The sequence below is a fragment of the Zeus faber genome (genome assembly GCF_960531495.2).
Source record: "Zeus faber genome assembly, chromosome: 12".
Taxonomy (NCBI): Eukaryota; Metazoa; Chordata; class Actinopteri; order Zeiformes; family Zeidae; genus Zeus; species Zeus faber.
The window spans coordinates 30,967,532-30,989,236 of record NC_137196.1 but is presented as its reverse complement, the minus strand read 5'-3'; the positions used below and the strand labels follow the sequence as shown (position 1 = coordinate 30,989,236).

Here is a 21,705-nt window from a genome sequence, read left to right as displayed (position 1 = left end):
CCGACATGAGATGGAGGGGCTTCAAAATGGACGAAAGAAAACAACAAAACAGGAACGGACCGAGCACACAGAGCGTCCGGACGACACGGACGCCGCTCCAAGCAGAACCAACACACACCTCCTCCAACCAGGCCATCGGTCCCCACGGCAACCAAACTCAAAGTAACAAACAACCACCAAGCCAGCACAGCTTCAGCCAACCAGAGGGCCGCTCTCAGCCAATCACAAACTGGTAAGCGACCGCCGGTAAAGAATGGACAGAAATATGGGAAACAAATCAAAATGAAGCTTCTTTACCTACAACTCCTATATGAGAATTTCCAAGTACACCAAAGGCCTCAGACCCTGGGTTTCGGGCGTCTCAATTACTGATACATCTTTATATGTGACATTTTTCGATTTCTTCCGCCATCGTGTTTTCGTCTAAAACCACATCAAGAATTTTTTATATTTTGGATGAAAAAAAAAATATATATATTTTTTTTTTTTAAATTACAAATAAAAACCTCAAGTTAATAATTCCATATCTCCCAAAACCTCGCGCTGAGAAAATATAGTGGTTTGTTTGGCCAGAAAGGGCCTTCCAGTAAGTTCAGTTCCTGTACTGTACTGGCTACTTGAGCGCTCCGTGGGATCTGCAGCTCCAAGGCGTCTGGCTGCGTCTCTACTGGTTGGACTGGAGGCATACTGGTGGACCCCAACAGCAAGAACCAAAAAAATATAAATCAAAGAAACACAACGGATTATGACCTGCGAACCAAAAGACCCCCCAGCGGTATGACAGCGGGATGGGGCATGCTGCGGAGGGTGAAGACAAGCACCGCCCGCCCCGCCTCCGACATGCCCAGGGTTCAGTACTTACTTGTCCAGAGCCACATGACGAGCTCTTAGCGCCGGCCAGCGTTCGCAGGATTTCGTTTAGCAGGGGCGAGTCCTGCCGAGGCCGGGCGGGGTTACACCACGCAACCACAGGGAGGGGGGAGAGAGAGAGAGCGGGTTCAATTCCAGACACTGCCGCGCGCCCACGGAACCCCGGCCCACCTGGGCGGCGGGGCTCGGCCTTGCTCTGGTTTCGGTGCCGGGCGGGCGGAGTTAGCGGCGGGAGACAACACGGCGTCTTCCAGAAGGAAACAGCAGAGTGATTAGAGGAGCCTGTCTCTCTGCTCGACGCCGGAAACCCCGTCCCTCTGGCGGACCGCGCAGAACCAAACCAACGCTCCCAGGGTGGGATCTTACCTCTCGGCATCACCGCCTAAACCCTATCGTCCAGAGGGGTGGAGTCCTAAACCTGAAGCCGAGCTGCTCTTCCTCCGCAGAGGACGAGATGCGGGGATGGAAGAACACCTCCCCAAACGTTTGGTTTTGAAACACAAGGCAGAAGTGTCTACCAACACACACACACACACACACACACACACACACACACACACACACACACACACACACACACACACACACACACACACACACACACACACACACACACACACACACACACACACACACACACACACACTAGATGCAGACTACAGCCTTCTGGCTCCTGGCCACTGGGGGGCGCCACAGTTTCACACTATGTTCATCACAAATGTATGTCAATGAAAATGCATTTGAAACCAAGTTTGTTTGAAGCAAAACTAAAAATATGTACATGAGCCGCTTCTTTTTGTTGTTTTTTTTCCACAAATTTTGTAAAATGCAGCATAAGATGAGATAAAAACAAAAACACAGGGAGTTGATGCGTCACTGTGGGGCATTCCCAGCATGCATTGCTGCCATGCATTCTTGTTTAAGCATTCTTGAGCAAGGCAGTGAACTGGCAACCTGCTCAATCGTTCACATGGAGAGTGAGAAGCTTCAGACTGAACCAACACACATCTAAGATCTGTGACCTCACAAAGCTACTGAATCATATTCAATTCAGTTGAATATGATTGAAGCTGAATCTGCCGTGACTCCTTTAGATCACTGTCTTCAATCTGCCGTGACTCCTTTAGATCACTGTCTTTAATCTGCCGTGACTCCTTTAGTTCACTGTCTTTAATCTGCCGTGACTCCTTTAGTTCACTGTCTTTAATCTGCCGTGACTCCTTTAGTTCACTGTCGTTAATCTGCCGTGACTCCTTTAGATCACTGTCTTTAATCTGCCGTGACTCCTTTAGTTCACTGTCTTTAATCTGCCGTGACTCCTTTAGATCACTGTCTTCAATCTGCCGTGACTCCTTTAGATCACTGTCTTTAATCTGCCGTGACTCCTTTAGTTCACTGTCTTTAATCTGCCGTGACTCCTTTAGATCACTGTCTTTAATCTGCCGTGACTCCTTTAGATCACTGTCTTTAATCTGCCGTGACTCCTTTAGTTCACTGTCTTTAATCTGCCGTGACTCCTTTAGTTCACTGTCTTTAATCTGCCGTGACTCCTTTAGTTCACTGTCTTTAATCTGCCGTGACTCCTTTAGTTCACTGTCGTTAATCTGCCGTGACTCCTTTAGATCACTGTCTTTAATCTGCCGTGACTCCTTTAGTTCACTGTCTTTAATCTGCCGTGACTCCTTTAGATCACTGTCTTTAATCTGCCGTGACTCCTTTAGTTCACTGTCGTTAATCTGCCGTGACTCCTTTAGATCACTGTCTTTAATCTGCCGTGACTCCTTTAGTTCACTGTCTTTAATCTGCCGTGACTCCTTTAGTTCACTGTCTTTAATCTGCCGTGACTCCTTTAGTTCACTGTCGTTAATCTGCCGTGACTCCTTTAGATCACTGTCTTTAATCTGCCGTGACTCCTTTAGATCACTGTCTTTAATCTGCCGTGACTCCTTTAGTTCACTGTCGTTAATCTGCCGTGACTCCTTTAAATCACTGTCTTTAATCTGCCGTGACTCCTTTAGATCACTGTCGTTAATCTGCCGTGACTCCTTTAGATCACTGTCGTTAATCTGCCGTGACTCCTTTAGTTCACTGTCTTTAATCTGCCGTGACTCCGTTAGTTCACTGTCTTTAATCTGCCGTGACTCCGTTAGTTCACTGTCGTTAATCTGCCGTGACTCCTTTAGTTCACTGTCTTTAATCTGCCGTGACTCCTTTAGTTCACTGTCGTTAATCTGCCGTGACTCCTTTAGATCACTGTCTTTAATCTGCCGTGACTCCTTTAGTTCACTGTCGTTAATCTGCCGTGACTCCTTTAGATCACTGTCTTTAATCTGCCGTGACTCCTTTAGTTCACTGTCGTTAATCTGCCGTGACTCCTTTAGATCACTGTCGTTAATCTGCCGTGACTCCTTTAGATCACTGTCGTTAATCTGCCGTGACTCCTTTAGATCACTGTCTTTAATCTGCCGTGACTCCTTTAGATCACTGTCGTTAATCTGCCGTGACTCCTTTAGATCACTGTCTTCAATCTGCCGTGACTCCTTTAGATCACTGTCTTTAATCTGCTGTGACTCCTTTAGATCACTGTCGCGTCCGTTGATTTACTTTAGCTTCATCTCTATAGTCAGACACCACAACGAGGTGCAGAAGTTGAAGTTGAAGTGCCTTCAGACGCTTCACTTTATAAAACCATTGTCTTTCAGTTTGGACGACAGAATAATAAAAGGCACCATGGCCACTTAGTCCACTTTGCAAACTCTAAATAAACCCTATATAGTTCTGGAATATTTGCCCAATAAATTTGGTGGCAGTTTGATCGCTGTTGACGATATGGATTGTGCGATGATTTTTGGAATGTGTGTATGATGTATATGGATTTGAATGGTAAGTATCATTAAAACCTGGCATGTTGTTGATACCTTTGAAAAATGAGAGAATCCTTGGCTCATCCAAGCAGATGAAGAGCAACGAGACACTTCTCTGCTGTTCTGTTTAGAAAGAGAAACCTGTGGCGGCCATGACGCTCTACGATTAGGCCCCGTTTCATAACGACCGAAACCTTGGAAGATCTGGTTTCATCCCCCGGAGATAAATTACAAACACAGCATCAGCGGGAAACCAAATGGGACCTCGGGGGAAAAATAAATAAATAAATAAATAAATAAATGTAACTTTAAACTGTCATTGTTCCCTGTATCACCACGACAACCCTCGCGTCACGGGATCAGAGCATTTTTAAGAACACGTGCTGTGGATCGGGGGTGCCGTGCCGCGGCGTGGCCACCGGGCGGCGCTCTCCTCCTACCTCGATGCCGGTGCTGAGGCTGGGCAGGGTGTCCGAGGTGCCGCTGGGGCTCTGGAGGCTGGAGAAGTCCCACAGGTTGATGGCCGGCGTGGGCTCGGAGCTCCTGGACGACTCCACACATTTCTGATTGTCGGATAAGGTCACTTCGTAAAACTCCTGGATGTCTGGAACAGCACGAGCAGCTTGGCGTTAGCGTGGAGCTGAACCTGAACGGTTTGTATGGGAAGTTCATCATTTATGTCTCAGAAATCAAGGTGGAGGGAATTCGAAAAGCAAAACTTCTGGTTGTAAATGAAATACTCTCAAAGGATCTTTGGAGGATTTATTCAAGTGTTGGTTCCATCATTTCTAACTGTCACAGCAGGACGTCACTGAACGCTTCACTGTTGAGAAACTTACCACTCTGCTGCAGCTTCCCTCTGCGCTTCAATGAAATCCAACGGGGCAAACGATTGAGACTTTTCCTCCTTTTAGAGGTGGCTACAGCAGGTTGTCAGTAAAAAATGACGCAACTTCCTCTTCCAGTCTTTCACTTCCTGTTTCTAGTCTCTTTATGTCAGTGCTGATGTAGCCAAAAGACCTGATTTGCAGAAGTGCAAAAGTGAAAAAACATGATTTACTTATTTGTGTTTTTTATTAAACAGGAAGCTCACATCACGGTCAGACAGTCTTTACATGCCGCACTCAATCAAACATGGTCGCAAACGGTGCATTTTATTGCTTTTCGGGGATATATTGATTCTTTTGCAAACATCCACACCAACGTTTGTCTTTTTTCCCCCCTCTTCTTTATTCATTTCTCTGGTGGAAATTAGTTCTCAGCTCTAGAAGCAGCATGCTGCCCCAGCAGCATAGCGTAGCAGCTACTCCACATCTGGACCCATGCCTTACCCTTGGGCCTCCGCCGTGGCGTCTAACCCTAATGTAGGGGACTAGAAACAGGAAGTTGTGTCGCTTCATGACGACAACCTGCTGTAGTCAACGTTATTATTAATTTATTTGTTTTAAGTCTTAATCGTTTTGTCCCATCGGATTTCACTGAAGCAGAGTGGTAAGTTCCTCAACAGTGAAGCGTTCAGCGACGTGCTGTGAACAGTCAGAAAGGATGGAAGCAACATTTTAATGAGGGATGAAAAACAGAGACAGAACTAATGTCCTTTAACATAAGGGCAAGACAATAGACAAAAGACTTGCAATAAATGTGTCATAGCTTATATGCATTGAGATGACATCATAACCAAGTATAATGTTTTAACTCGACACTAATCAACCCACATGCTGTTGACTCAGTCAACACTGAAACTCTGTCTCCTGGCAACGACGTCAGGGATCCGTAAAAGCTTATTTGAATAATCTGTTCCAATAGTGGAAAAACTGAAATGACCCCAAACTGTCGCTCTACTTCGCAGCCTCAGCAGATTGCCGTTTTCTATTAGCAGGACGAGAAAGCAAACACAAGTCCGAAAATACTTTAGAAACGAAGAAAAAGAAGAAGAATGGGTTTAACGTCTAACACCAGACAACAACTAGAAGTTAAACGGCTGATTAAAATCAACCATCAAAACATTAAAATAAGGAAGGTCTGTACCATGTCAGTATCCTGTAAATAAAAAAAAGTAAATGAATGATAATGAACCCGGTTATATGACCTGAGTTACAACACGCTGTGTGTGTGTGTGTGTGTGTGTGTGTGTGTGTCCTTCACAGCTGTTTCTACATCCATCAGTGTGTGTGTCACCGTCTCTCCACCTCAATGTTTGTTTGGTCCAAAGCAAACGTTTAGAAGGTCAAAGGTCACGGCTGTCGACACGTGGCCTGACTTCCAGGAGCTGATGCTGTTGATCGATAGTCATCCTTTCATACCATGAACTGACTAAATACGAAACATTCCCCGCACCTGATCAATAGGTTTAATTTCATAATATGGAACACAGACCTTGTTGACCAATACAATGACCACATTTTCTGTTGAGAGATTCAATTATTATTTTCGATAGTTTGTTACATATTGGAAAATCATGTTTTGAAATTCTATTCCATTGTTTCAATGTAATTCCCTTTTTGTTAAACTGCAATATTCATACTTTGTTTGGAAGTCATGCAACAGTGTTCTGCTTGAATTCAATACTTTTAAAATCCTCATTACTTACATACATACTTATATTTTTATAGTGCAGGTCAGACGCCAACGTCATTAGTAATGAAATTTCAATTTATTGATATAGAATCATATCCAGACCTTTTGTATGGATACTGAATCCAACATGATGAGTTAGGACCTGAAAAATCCACAGGTTTTGGGTTCCGTGTCGTCGCGCCCCCCAGCCCGCCCCACAGCCTGCCTTGCAGCCCACCCCCGCCCCCCATCCCGCAGCCCGCCCCCCATTCTGCAGCCCACCCCCCAGCCCGCCCCCCAGCCCGCCTCACAGCCCGTCCCGCAGCCCGCCTCACGTCCCACAGCCGGTCCCGCAGCCCGCCTTGCAGCCTGTCCCCCAGCCCGCCTCCTGTCCCACAGCCCGTCCCGCAGCCCGCCTTGCAGCCCGCCTCACGTCCCACAGCCTGCCTCACAGCCCGTCCCCCAGCCCGCCTCACGTCCCACAGCCCGTCCCGCAGCCCGCCTTGCAGCCCGCCCCCAGCCCGCCCCACGTCCCACAGCCCGCTTTGCAGCCCGTCCTGCAGCCCGCTGCGCAGCCCACCCCACGTTCTGCAGCCCGCCTTGCAGCCCGTCCTGCAGCCCAACCCACAGCCCGCCCCCCAGCCCATCCCATAGCCCGCCCCCCATCCCACAGCCCGCCCAACGTCCCACAGCCGGCCTTGCAGCCTGCCCGGCAGCCCGCAGCCCACCCCGCCCGGCAGCCCGCAGCCCACCCCGCGGCGTCCTGCCCCGCCGCCCGCAGCTTCCTGCCCCGCCGCTTCCTGCCCCGCCGCCCGCAGCTTCCTGCCCCACCGCCCGCAGCTTCCTGCCTCGCCGCCCGCATCACAGCCCGCCTTGTGGCCCTTTGAGCCACAGCGAGTCGAAGTTATGGGTTGTCACGCTCCAGATTAGATGTCAGCAGATAAAAATAACCCACCAAGCTGCCGAGGAACACAAAGCGCTGGGACAGCAGCAGATACCAGGAGGTAGTAAGTAATGACAACATGAAAATCGTGAAGTAACACAGTTACAGTTTAGTTTCTTCGAGGTAGCACCCTCTGCCTTGATGACAGCTTCATGAGGTGTCACCTGGAATGCTTTTGAATTAACACGTGACGTCAAAATTCAATCTGTGGAATTTCTTTCCTTCTTCATGTTGTGACAGGTAGAGTCGTTACTAATGATGCAGCGCTACAGCAGGCTCACGGTTGCTATGTATCAAGGTTTTGGGGCCACGGTAACAGTATCTTTATGTTTAAGAAAAAAATGTAAAGTTAAAAAGGTGTAAAAAGTGTTTTTATAGTTGTCTGTTATAAATAACTAGTGTAACGTTCTGTGTGTATGGGATGGGGGGGGCGCGGGGTTCAAGTTCAGTGGTGGTTTGTTCTAGTTTTCATAAGTTCAGATTGGAGGGGAGGTGTCCAGGTTAGTGGATCATTCAAATATTCATTTCTGTTCATATTTATTTATTAATATATATATTATTTTGTAAACATTTCACAATAAAAAATAAATAAGACCAGTACTATATTGCATTATTTCTGTGTACAACAGGTATAAACAGTATTCTTCGCACATAAATAACAACAGTAAAATAAAAGTTCAGAGTCAGACCAGTGTGTGGACTCCATTTCAGACAGGGCACCTCCCGGTGAGGGAGGAGCTTTAAATATCTCTTACATGGAGGTGAAACATCTGCAGGTGTCAGGAGACGGCAACTTAAACACCACATGAAACTGTAAAACTTGACAAAAAAAAAAAACAAACAAGTGATCATCACCCAGCGAGACTCTGTTCCCTCCATTCTACAAAAGAGACGTTCAAAAGCACCGCACCGTTTGTGAACCACCCCCCACTAGTGTGAGTGGAAGTGAGTGTCTGCAAAGAGGTTTGTAATAAAGAGGGCCACGCCCATCCCAGGGGGTTATTTTCCACCTGGACACCTTGAATGATGGCACTCTTGACAAAAACATTTCCATCTAGATTTATCTCGTCTTGCTATGGAAAAGGCTGTGCAGCCGCGTGCACTAGAATAATAAATAACAGTAATAATAGACCCCTCGCGCAAAAATAAAAAAATGCCGCGCGGCACCGTGTGAACCCCGCCCGACTAACATGGCCAGTGGACCTCTATCCTGATGTCGTAATACCGTGGTTCACCTGTGTATTGAACCGTAGGAGGCGTACCGAACGGTTCAATAACATACCGTGCACCGTTCATCCCCAGTTAGTATAGAGTAAATCGCCCTCTTTATTTAAGACTATTATATTGTCCGTAGTGTAGTTGTCTATATTTTGGCAAGAACAGCTCAACTAAGCAAAGACAAACAACAGTCCACGACTTGAAGACGTGTAGGTCCATCCATCTGGGAGTTCCCAAGAACTTTGAAGTTTCAATGAAGTGCAGCTGCAAAAACCACAACAATGTCACTGAGGACTCATGAGGATGAGGAGCAGCCACGCCCCAGTGACTGTCTGCTTCAATACCGTACGGATGTCGTGCATCACGTCATCTGTCCACTGGGGGCAGCGTGGTTGGACAATTCAACCGCTCAGCGTCAACGTGCAGAACCTCACAGCGCGTCGTGGAGACGTGGGCGTCGGCTCCTCTCCGACCCAATCACCCAGAACCCACTTCACCGCGTAGCTCCACGGAGACATCAACACCGTCCTTCATATCTCAGACGTTGACTCCTTCCCTCTGCTTTGTCGGGGCCTCTGTTCAGACGGATCCATGGAACATCCGTACCAAACGTGGTGTTATTAGGAGATAACATTCATGTGAAGAACACTTTCAAGATGGCGGACGGCAGACTGATGTTATATGTTCTTCTACATAATCTTGTGACAAATCTGTTGATCCTGAGAAATGATGCCTTTATCCACGATTCCAGGTCTCTGGGTCGGGCGGGGCGGCGGGCAGGGCTTTCCCGTTTGACTATTCATTGGTGGTCGATTTGGCACCAAGCCTTTCAGTACCTATTTAAGGTCTACCATCCCAGACATTACAATCCAGGACTGAGATGGAGCCGTCTACCCGCTGTGAATACCTAAATGTTTATTCATAGACTACTTTTCCAAACCAAGTTATATGTTCTTCACACGGACCAGACGGAGGCCGATAGAGGTGATTGTAGAACGGCGTCGTGGGAAACGTGCTCTCCCTAGCAGTTACTTTATTTTGGGCGTTCACTTTCTAAAGAGGCTCAGCGAGGACGCAGCACAGATGTGGTTTCTCAAAACAGCAGATCACTGCTTGGGTTTCTCCTCTCGCTCGTATTCATAAGGTCAAACCCGACGTGCTGCAGGAGCCCACCTCTCCACCCGGTCAGCCCCGCTCACATTCAAACGGATCTTTTCTTTTTCTTTTCCCACTGGACAGAAGAAGCATCATGACGAGCAGAGCAGTTCCAGACAAAACAACATCTTAAAGACCAAACTGGGTTCTGACGGAACAGACGGGGACGGGGCGAGGTCTGAAGGCCAGTGGTGGAAAAAGTAAAAAACACCCTGAGAAAATGTGAAAGTAAGACCTCCAAAATGTAAGGCCTTATATCTATGACATTTAGCTGAAGGCATTATAAAGGGACCTATTACGAAAAAGACACTTTCAGTGCTTGTGCACATCCATCTGGGTCTGTGATGGAACCAACACACCCTGAAAGAAGACAACACAGTCACTTTGCTGTGAGCTGCGTATTTTAGAAAACATATTGGCAACGTTTTGGCAAGCTGTTCAGGTTTGTGTCGCAGTCCTACATCACATTGAGACTCAATAGAATTACAATTAGAAACCCCTCCCCTATCTGAGTAACTCCACCCACGGCTGTAGCGCCACCGGCACCGCTAGCATCCAAGCTAAGAGCTCAGCATGGAAACTGCTAGGTTGGCTTCACAAACCAGCACAAATCTCTTAGAAATGAGAGAGCAATTAATACCAAGTGTCCCTGACAGAACTGCAGACGAGGGGAAAGTAAGAATTTAAAAATGAATTGTGTATAGACGGTAACGTTGACGGGAGGCTGGGCCACGCGATCCGTGTACATCGGTAACTTTTAAATGAGGCCTCGTAGACCCTCACTCTGAGTAATAGTTCAGCAACTGGACGGCTTATTTCTCCTCTCAAATTTGTTAAGGTGGACTGATGAGGTGAACGCTCACGTACTTCATAAGACGGGCTCAAAGTACGGAGTCCAACAGTTGGGGAGTGGGCGTTGGGTGGGGCAGCATTTTTATTTAAAGTGAAACAGGTTGTAGAGGCATGTTAGAATGTATAACGTGACACAACGGACATTTTGAGTTTTGAGGCCCTCAGGGAACTACATGAACTTGTTGAAAAGCAGCATAATGGGTCCACTTTAAGGACCTGCAGACACCTAGTTATATGCTTAGACATCACGACTAAGATACTTAATTCTCGTAATAATATTCATTCTGGTAGTATTAATAGTACTGCTACCAAGGCACGCTCTGAGGTCCCCGGTTTGTTCATAATTCCTCCTCTGCCAGGTTAGGACGCAAACATCCAAATCCCCCAGTGCCATGCTGATCTCCACGGCAACAGCTATCCACCCTAATGCTCCATCAACGATCAACGTCTGAGACCAAAGAATATGCAGTCTGCATGGAAATCCCAACATGGAGCCTAAAGGTCGCATTTGTCGTAGTTGCGGCGGGCTTCCCGATTTTTGGAACTCCGTGCCCACGGGTAATTCAAGATGGACGCGTTCCGAAGGAAGGTTGTGAAGAGGACCGCAGGTACCATCCACCCAGGCCCAACCACAAACGTAACAAGACGACGTTGAATCCATGGAAGGAGTAAGCGCCATCTCTGTCCAAAGGTTTGGATTATTTTAACACCTCAGGACTTCTTCCAAATGTTTAGGCCAACAAATCACTCACACACACACGCACACACACACACACCCACACCCTTAAAGTCATGATTCTATTTTCGATTTCAGGGTTCTTTTCAGCACTGAAGGCTGTGCCATTGTTCAGGTCTTCATTTGTGAAGAAAAACACAACACACAAACAGTTCAGAGCTTTAGAAAAACTAGACATTGAAATAAACTATAAGTTACTCATTACACTTCTTTTAATTGACTCACTAAAATAAGCGCAGAAAAATTGATGCTATTTTTGCCAGACGAGAACGCTGCTTGTAAAAGGCAAATGACCACCTGCAGCTGCACAGCTCTGATCAGAGCGCTCTCTTCTCCAAACAAAGCAAACAAAAACTCATGTTTCATTTACTGTTTCCTGCTGCATGCCCCGCGGCCTGGCACGGCCCGCGAGCCGGTGCTTGGAACCTCTGCCCTAGAGGACATTCCGTCGGTGATGGTCGGGTTTATTTCCCCACTTTCATGGCCACATCAGCGGATTTACTGGACATTCAGGTCAGATACGCACGGTGAAACACCGGAGGAGAGGGAGGCGCTGGCTGCGCCGTCTTTGCACCGTTACCAGATTATTTCTCTAATGTGTGTTCACTGTGCAACCAACTGCATCAACTTATATTAAACTTTGCTTTTTTTTTTTGTTTTTTTGTAATATTCGAACTTGGTTCCCGCAGCCCTAGTGCCAGGTGGGCGGGCGTGGTGTGCGTTGAGGGGGAGGCGGCGCAACGTGGATCCGACCACAACTTTCCAAAATCCAAGTCGCTTCGGAGCTGGAGTCCACACACGGTTCACTACGTACATGTATGGTTGTACGTACGTGAGATGTAAACATCTTGAATCATACTAGGCGTCAGCAGATTTATGATTAAATGGGGGGCAGTGGCTCAGGAGGCAGAGCGGGTCGTCTAGTCTTTGGTTAGATTGCCGGTTCGATCCCCGGCTCCTCCTAGTAGCGTGCTGATATGTCCTTGAGCAAGACACTTAACCCCCCTCACTGCTCCCCTGGCGCCCAGCGCTCCTAGCTACGTAAGTTACTAGGATGTAAAATGCAGAGAAATGCATTTTGTTGCCTCAGTACTTGTACTGTGTGCAATGACAATTAGTTGAATCCAATGCAAATCTAATATTAACAGTCTATCGGCGATGGACTCCATCCAATAATGACATTGATGACAGACTTTTTTTTCTTGATCTGTCAGGAAAAATCTGAACATTGGAACGTGCAGTTTACCTTGTTTTGAAAATGGAGCAGAGAGGAAGCGAGAGGAAGAGGGAGGGAGAGAGAGGGAGGGAGGGGGGGCCTCGCAGTCTCCGCTCAGAGCTGTTGAGGAACCACTGGTGATCGGATCTCACGTCCTGGCTCTATAAGGGGCAGGTTCTCCAAATTAAAAAGATCGTTATCAGGACGCCCGTGGTCACAGGTGCTCGAGCGTCCTCTGCGCCCCCTGCATGAGCCTACTGCTCTATACAAAATTGTCTGGAAAATGAAAAACGTAAACCTGACTCAGAGAATTACAACAGGGTTGCTTTCTTTTGTTTCTCCTCCAGACAGCGGTGTGCACCGTCTTTTTATTTTACATCTATTTATTTTTGTTTGTTTCCTACATGTATGAAATGTTTTAAATACAACTCAGTTGAGGGACTGTCCCGTTCCAAAAGAAAACCTGTGGGTCTCCTCGTTGCTTTGGGTTGGCCATTCATTCAGTAAAAACTGGATATTTTTGTGTACATACTTTAAATAACAAATATTGCACTCCTGAGTTTGCATGTTCTCCCTGTGCCTGCCTGGGTTCTCGGGGTACTCCGGCTTCCTCCCACATTCCAAAGACATGCAGCTAAGGTTCATCGGTGACTCTAAAATTGCCCGTAGGTGTGAATGTGAGCCTGCGTGGTTGTTTGGCCCTGGATGTGGGCCCTGGATGTGGGCCCTGTGATAGACCGGCGACCTGTCCAGCCCCCCCGCCCCCCCACGAGGATAAGCAGTATAGATAATGGACGGAACAGGGAAACTGCATTTGTCACATTATGTTCTATGCGCAGCGATTGGAATTTTGCAAGATCTCAGATCAAGATCAAGTTGTTTGTTTCTTTCTATGTTTGTTTTCCATGCACATGTTTGTTCCTATTTTTCCATGTACATGTTTGTTTCTATGTTTATGTTTTTCATGTACATGTTTGTTTCTATGTTTATTTTCCATGCACATGTTTGTTTCTATGTTTATGTTTTTCATGTACATGTTTGTTTCTATGTTTGTTTTTCCATGTACATGTTGTTTGTTTCTATGTGTATTTGTGTCACCCTGGTGGTTCTCCCTCTTGCAGTAGTAATGATGATTGAATGCTACATGGTCAGATGGTTCTCCAATGAGGGGCTTGCTGGTGGCTGTGTGCTCTGCTCGTATAAATAAAGAGTTTCATTGCAGCTTGACAAGTTCAACTCCACTTGCAACTAACTCTGTCCTACATGCAATGGAACAAGTACTCTGTGTAGTATGTCCAGCACGATGACAGCACAGGGGGAAAAAACCCAGAAACAATGATTTTAAAATATCTTGAATATCAGTTTTAACGCGAATAGTTATGTGTTTACCAAAGACTGAACCAAAACAGCAAGACAGCAGCTCGGCCTCCAATTAGAGAAAAGGCGGCGCTGTGGAATTATGGGATAGTGTTACAGCTCAGTGCGAGGTATGGATGATGCTAGGTGTGGATGCTGACGCAGCAGCTCTGTTACAGGAGGTTTAAATAAGGTCACGGAGACGGTAAATGATAAAACACCACAGCTAAAAGAGGGCGTGGTGTTCCTCTATGTTTACAAACTCCCACCAAGGATATTGAAGGTTCATGGAGCGTTGATTTATTCTGTAAGAAAGAATGAAACAAGCGAGAACATGGAAATATTGATGATAAATCTATACTATCATTATCACCCCATTATAAAATTATTATTGTCATTACTGTTTGATGTCTCTCTCCACCGGTCTCACTCACCCTGCCTGTGTGTGCGTGTCCCTGTCTGTCTTCAGAGCGGCAGTGGGATTACAGAGTGGGAGGGGTAATCTTCATGTCAACAGACAGATTACACAGAGTACGACGCATACATATCTTTAAAGAAGGGGGGGGTTTATTTTTCCATTCGTGACACACACACACACACACACACACACACACACACACACACACACACACACACACACACAGTGAAAATATGAAAATGAAAAAAGACAAGTTAGCGGTTCCATCTGTAGCTGCTCCATGCTAAAAACACCAGGCTAAACTGAGACCCCGACGCTACAGTCAGACTAATATAGATGCACGGGGACGGCAGCTCAGGAGGTAGAGCTGGTGGTCTAGTCATGTAAAGGTTGCTGGTTGGATCCCAGGCTCCTCCTGCTAGCATGCTGTAGTGTCCTTGAGCAAGACACTTAACCCCTAATTGCTCCTGATGGCTGCGTCCGTCGCTGTTTGAACAATTGTAAGTCGCTTTGGATAAAAGCGTCTGCTAAATGTAATGATATATATATATTTATATTCATTGTATGGGATCAGGCTCAGGTGATACCAGGTCACAACCACCGCCAGAAGCTCAGCAGCAGACCTTAAAGAAGATGTTGTGAATCACAGCAGCATGTTAGATGCTAGTAAAATACATTATTTTATGTCACTGTGTTGTAATGAACCCAAACTAAGAGTCTGACCTGTGCAGTACCATAACTGAACACTGGGGCCGTCACCGTCATGTAGTTTCACTATTACATTACATTTACATTTAGTCATTGATCAGACGCTTTTATCCAAAGCGACTAAAATTATTCAAACACCGACGGACGCAGCCATCAGGAGCAATTAGGGGTTAAGTGTCTTGCTCAAGGACACTACAGCATGCTAGCAGGAGGAGCCTGGGATCGAACCAGCAACCTTTAGATCACTAGACCACCAGCTCTACCTCCTGAGCTACCATCCCCTATTAGTTGTAGTCATAGCTTTCAAAGTAATATAATACACAAGCACTTCAGGAAGAAAAGCCATGAATATCCAAACGTAAACATGTTGGTAGACACTCAATTTGCTTTGACTCAATTGATGGAAATGTTCTACTTCATGTGATATTTCCTCAAAATTGACCGAAATCTACAAATCTACAATGTCTATCCCAAATTATTTTGGTGATATATTTCGGAACTCAGTGCATATGCTTCCCCATTGAGCTGCTGCAACGCCTGATTTTGCCATTTCAGAAATAATAAAATCTCAATATAAATGTGTGGTTTTTTGCTTTTTTAGTGTTTAGTCACTGAACGTTTGAAGTTATTTTCCCCTCCGTCCCAAATGGGCCGTGTTGACTTTGGGGTTTCAGTGTTCAGACGACGCTCTGTGGTTCCGACCAGCGAGCAGGAAGCTCTGGAATAAAGAGTGAGGTTCTCCTGAGGAGCAGCCCGACGGCGCTGGCGGCGCTCCAGAGAGCAGCCCTGGAAAGCAGCCCCAACAGGCTGCGCAGCATTCCTCCCTTCAGTGGGTTTCCAGGGAGCGCTGGCGTCCCCCGCCACCGCGTCCGTTAGCCCCGGGGCTAGCGGCTTCCGCTAGCTGGCAGCCGGAGGCCGACGCCGAAGTTTGCCAAAGTAACATCACAAGGTTTCCAAAAAGCTCCAAACTGGACCGAACGGTCCTGGCAAACTGGAACGGTCTCTCCGTTTGGGAAGGACCAGTTTGGCCCGTTTACTCCCCTTTGAAAAGCAGAGTGTTGGAGGAGAAGGATTAACAATAGGAATCAATACCTCAACCAATACAGGAATACAACAAAGAATGGGAGTACAGGATTGGATTCAGGAGGGATTTCAATTTTGTCATTCAGCTGTGAACCTTCTCACTTGACAACTCTCACTCTGAGGGCTGCACAGATCTGCAGTACGGGCAGGTTAAGCCGCTCCAATACAACTAATTATGAAATGCTAAATATTATCGGGGGGAAACGGGGGCAGTGGCTCAGGAGGCAGAGCGAGACGTCTGGTGATCGTAAGACTGCCGGTTCCATCCCCATCTCCTCCTGGTAGCGTGCCAAATGTCCTTGAGCAAGACACTCAACCCCCCTAAGTCACTTTGGACAAAAGAGACGATGTATGTGGCTGTGTACGGTCAAGACTAACTTGTCCCAAAATGGCAGATTGTGGGCTGTGTCACAGTGAGGTGTCTCACATGGTGAAGAGTTTGACAGAACAAACCGGATTAAACACCTCAAGAAATGTCAAGGAGCACGGAGAGTTCAGCGCCGCTGAACAACACGCTACAGTCAGACTAATATAATCAGCAACACCAGCGCGGGCCACACCCGGAGGCGTCCACCACAAAGTTAGACTGTCCTACCGCGCAGCTCAAACACGGCACCGTATCGTCTCAAAACCCATGAGTTGTCGCGTAGAGATACTGACGCTGCCTCGGCCTCCTCCGCCGCCTGCTTGTCCCGGGAGGGCGACGCCTCCTCCAGTGGAACCTTCAGGGCCCCGGGGGAGGGGGTTACGGGAGGCTCTACTTGCCCCAACGGGGATAAAGACGAGGGGCCGCTGTGGATTTTGTGTATTGGATTTACGTTAAACGTGGGTTTGTGAAGCCTTTTCAGACCGCACCACCGAAATAAACTTGACGTGAAAGAGAAAACCCCAAAACAGTCGGTAGGAACGGCCAATCCCCTTCAACAAGGCCTCGGCAATCGGTCGCTCAACGTTACTCTTTCCAAAACTATAAACCACACAAGCATATGACGTGTGGCGTAAACTAGTTTGTTTTTTGGTCGCTTAGTCCCAGAATTGTACTTTTTGCAAATTGCATCACAAGTGCTGAGAAAATCAGCTGTAAAATCAAGAATTTCGATCAGAACAATCAGAAACTGCGTTTCCTCGGAGGTTTCCTAAGCTGCCTCTGCCGATGTTCTGATCCAGTGGAATCTTTTGGGATGAACGGCTCCTTGTAAACCAAGAGTCAACACCCCTGCAGCAGGAAGTCTCTCGTGCCCACGTCGCGCTGGAGTCACGGTGAGCGGCTCCACCCGCTCAGTGATACCACGCCACTCGCCCCCCCCCCCCCCTTTTTTTTTTAAACCCCCGTTCCCACTAAAACACAAGGCTCCACATCAACGGTTGCTTGCCCTGTTGCCCCGAGCAACCAGATTTGGGCCATTGTCAACCAACTGGTGTGGCCTGGTTGCCAGCCAGCGCGGTATACCTTACTATATATTTAGGAACAGAAAATGAAATGGTGGGAGGAAAACTTCACCGGTTTCACAAAGTTTACGAATGAAAAACAAGTTTGAGTGTTTATCTCAAAACAAGTCAAACTGTTAGAAAACAAGTTGAGTACGACCCAGAAGGACGTCCCTGAAGGTCGTCCCTCCTTCATGTCCCTCTCCTCATTGAATATGGATTACAATCACAGAGCAGGGGTTCCCCAGCACCGCGCCGGGTGAAGGGGGGGGGGGGCTCTGTTTAACCTGCGCTTTGTTGTTTTTTTTTTTTTTTGGTGCAAGCTCAAACCCAAACAAGCGACTGAACCACGTGTTTTTATTTTGTAGATGCAGATATGTATTTATTTGCATATTTATTTATTTTCTCGCTCTGCTTGAATGCCCCCAAGTCGGGGGCTCGAAACACAGCGCTACTAATACTCTTGTACTATATCTATCGATATATTTTATTGTACTTGTATTAAATGTATTATTTTTTTCCCCTCTCTAACGGGGACGTGAACAATGTGTTTTTCACGCTGCGGCCTGGGATGATGAAAAGGTTGGAACCCGTCATAAAGGATTATCATCACGGAATTCTAAAATGATGCCGTTCAGCAAATCATTCATGTCCATCTTGGCAACCAGCTGCTGAAGCGTGGTCGGCAACTTGGCAACCACTTCAAAAGTCAGTGTCGTACCCTGGCACAGCCAGGACGCAGGAACACAGTTTCAATTGTCATAATGGATTACTGAGGTCCTAACTTAAACTAAGATTTATTATTATATTATAAATATCAACTGCAGGAACCTTTGAGTCAACATATTAAATCCTGTGAGATGCTCATGAGTGTGGGTGTCGATCTCCATGTGTAGGAGTGTACAACAAGGTCATTCCAATGTCAATTTCATTTATCGCTTGATGTATTTTCACCGACCAGGACACAGTTGTATACATTAAAAAAAATAAAAAATAAAATAAAATAGTTTAAACGCTTTTTATATCAAGGACATTCTCCAAATTCACACTGGGCCGGCAGAGTTAGAGGTGTAGTTCATATAGCACCACGGTTAGGGGTTGGGGGTTCTATTCTCTGGGTTCCGTACCTATGAGCGCCTGGAACAGGGTGCTCTGGAAGATGTCGATGACCCTCTGGACGGAGTGGCGGAGCTGCCGGTCCTCGGTGTGGTGCAGTCTGGTCCGGTACTCCTCCAGCAGCAGCAGCGCTCGCTGGGCGTCTGCGGAACCAGGAGACAGCGGCAGGTCGTCAGCACCACCAGCTCCACCCGGAGCTTTCCGTTTGTAAACCGCTGCTCGGGCGCTGAGGAGGTCGAGGCCTCTAAAGGACCTCGACTTATTCCCACCGGGCCTGAAGACCGCCGACGCCGCGAGACGCCGGCCGCATTTATACGTAGCCGCGCGTCTGTTGGTGGAATTACGGTCGATACGGGTTTTACACCAAACACGGCGACGGACGCCCAGATATATACCAACGCTGTCCGGCTTGACCGTGGACTGACAAACTGACGCCGGCCACAACCGCTGGTCCACTTCCGCTGTTTGTTTCATTTCAAAACCAATTTTACGGTTTAAGCAAATTTCCCTGAAACAAAACACCACAGCGTCGGAGAAAAGAGCAGGCTACTGGACCGCTTACCGGCGGACTGATGACTGCCAGGAGGGTGCCGCGCTTCAGATCCTATCACGATTCTTTGAGTCACGGACCGGATCATTTTTAGAATAAGCGAGAACTTTTGCCGACGGCCTCAAATGAAAACATTCAAGTCGTCCGACGTTTGAACTAAATCCTAAAACATATCAAACAGGAAATAATGACTTGTTCACTGAAAGTGCAGTGAGGCTGGCAGGACGCCTCCTTCCTTTACAGGGTTGGATCCATCCCTGAGCTTTACAACAATGTCAAGGTGACGGAGGAGGGTTGAGCATGGAGCCCGTTGCAGTGGACCTTGTAGAGACGTCCCCACGCACACACTGTTTGTTTACCGCCGCGCCGACCCTCACTGGGCTTCACGGTAGAAGGACCCTCACTGGGCTTCACGGTAGAAGGACCCTCACTGGGCTTCACGGTAGAAGGACCCTCACTGGGCTTCACGGTAGAAGGACCCTCACTGGGCTTCACGGTAGAAGGACCCTCACTGGGCTTCACGGTAGAAGGACCCTCACTGGGCTTCACGGTAGAAGGACCCTCACTGGGCTTCACGGTAGAAGGACCCTCACTGGGCTTCACGGTAGAAGGACCCTCACTGGGCTTCACGGTAGAAGGACCCTCACTGGGCTTCACGGTAGAAGGACCCTCACTGGGCTTCACGGTAGAAGGCAGCAGCTTCCGTCTCCGTCTTCTTTTCCACGTTCAGGGAACGGCCGGTTTGAAGAGTAACAGCCACAGTAAAACTCTATTTCACCGCCGTCGCTTCCATCTTGGGTGACCCCGTGGTTGAGGTGCGAGCCGCGCTGCGGGGGCCACACACGTCACCTACGCTCCTGCCGCTGGGAACCTGACGGACAATATGGCGACGTGGGCTGCACCGCGTCCCTATGGATTAACTGAACGGCCTGTTGGCAGCACCTCCTGTCAGAACCAGTGAAGACACTTCCACCAGTTGAACCGGTGTCTGCTAGTTATGGTCAGGGGTACTGGTTTGACTGGACGCTTTAACTCGTTGCTGCTAATTAAGGCAGGTTTAAAAGTTTAACTCATAACTTCTAGTTAACACACTTAATCCAATTGTAAACAGTATCTGCTAGTATGGACCGGTGTACTGGTTTAACTAGTATCTGCTAGTTAAGACAGGTGCACTAGTTTAACCAGTAGCTGCTAGTTAAGACAGGTGTACTAGTTTAACTAGTACTTGCTAGTTACAACAGTTAACTTGCTGGGGGGACTAGTTAAGACACTTGGACCAGTTTAACCAGTATCTGCTAGTTAAGAGAGTTGCACTAGTTTAAACAGTAGCTGCAAGTTAAGACTGTTAACTTGGTGGAAGGACTGAGACACTTGGACCAGTTCAACCAGTATCTACTAGTTAGGACAAGTGTACTAGTTTAACAAGTATCTGCTAGTTAAGACAGTTGCAATAGTTAAACCAGTAGCTGCTAGTTAAGACAGTTGCACTAGTTTAACCAGGAGCTGCTAGTTAAGACTGTTAACTTGTTGGAAGGACTAGTTAAGACACTTGAACCAGTTCAACCAGCATCTTCTAGTTAAGACAGGTGTACTAGCTTAACTAGTAGTTGCTAGTTAAATCAGTTAACTTGCTGGAAGGACTAGTTAAGACACTTGGACCAGCTTTAACCAGTATCTGCTAGTTAAGACAGTTGCAGTAGTTTAACCGGTAGCTGCTAGTTAAGACTGTTAACTTGTTGGAAGGACTAGTTAAGACACTTGAACCAGTTCAACCAGCATCTTCTAGTTAAGACAGGTGCATTGGTTTAACCAGTATCTGCTAGTTAGGACAGGTGCATTAGTTTAACCAGCATCTGCTAGTTAGGACAGGTGCATTAGTTAAACTAGCAGCTGCTAGTTAAGGCAGTTAACTTGGTGGAAGGACTAGTTAAGACACTCGATCAGTTCAACCAGTATGTGGTGGTTAGCCCCGCTAGCCGCTTACCTTTCCTCCTCACCGGCATGGTGGCACGGTGCGGGGCTAGCTGCTAGCCGCTACAGCCCACTCGGTCCCGGGATAAGAAACGTCTCCTTCGCGGGCGGAGTCACTTCGGCCGCCACCCGGGGCCAGGAGAACCGGAGCAGCCCCCGGCGAACACCGAGGAGCCGCCAAGTTTCGCCCTGGTGAAACTCCGCGGTCAGCGCCGGAGCAGCGGAGATCCGCGGAGCCCCGGGCGGGCGGACTGACGCCGACCCAGGCGGAGGGAGAGGGATCCCCGGCCCGGCCTGGCTGGAGGGCTAGAGCCCGGTGTGCGGCGCCGCTCGGACCGCGGGTTGGCGTCTTGTGGGCGGGCGGCGGGTTCGGGGTTCACACGCTCCAAATAAAAAGTCCCGAAGCGCAGCGCGGATCCTCCGCAAAGTGACTCCGAGCCGCTGCCCCGCAAAGTTCCCCCCGCACGGAAGCTCCGTGCGTGCGTGTCAAACTTCCCCGCTGTCCCTCCTCTTCCTCCCCGCCGCCGCCGCCTCCTCCTCCTCCTCCTCTTCCCAGGTCAAAATATCCCAAACTTTCCTCCAAAATGGCGTCTGAGGAACCAGGAGCGGAGCATGTGACCCGGACCCTCCCACAGCCGGAGTGTTCTGCACCGGCACCACCGTGG

The 21,705-nt window shown here is 47.8% G+C and overlaps 1 protein-coding gene across 4 annotated transcripts in view; it reads right to left on the bottom strand.

Annotated features, from left to right (window-relative positions):
• dlg1b (discs large MAGUK scaffold protein 1b) overlaps window positions 1-21,581 on the bottom strand; it is a 91,030-nt gene extending 69,449 nt beyond the window's left edge. For all 4 annotated transcript variants that reach the window (XM_080010819.1, XM_080010820.1, XM_080010821.1 and 1 more), the window contains exons 1-3: window positions 21,054-21,581; window positions 18,531-18,662; window positions 4,175-4,338 (exon numbers count right to left, since the gene is read on the bottom strand). In XM_080010819.1, coding sequence (XP_079866945.1) covers window positions 4,175-4,338; window positions 18,531-18,662; window positions 21,054-21,072 — 315 coding nt within the window. In that variant the 5' untranslated portion in view covers window positions 21,073-21,581. The remainder of the gene's footprint in view (window positions 1-4,174; window positions 4,339-18,530; window positions 18,663-21,053) is intronic.
• Window positions 21,582-21,705: the final 124 nt, after the last annotated feature.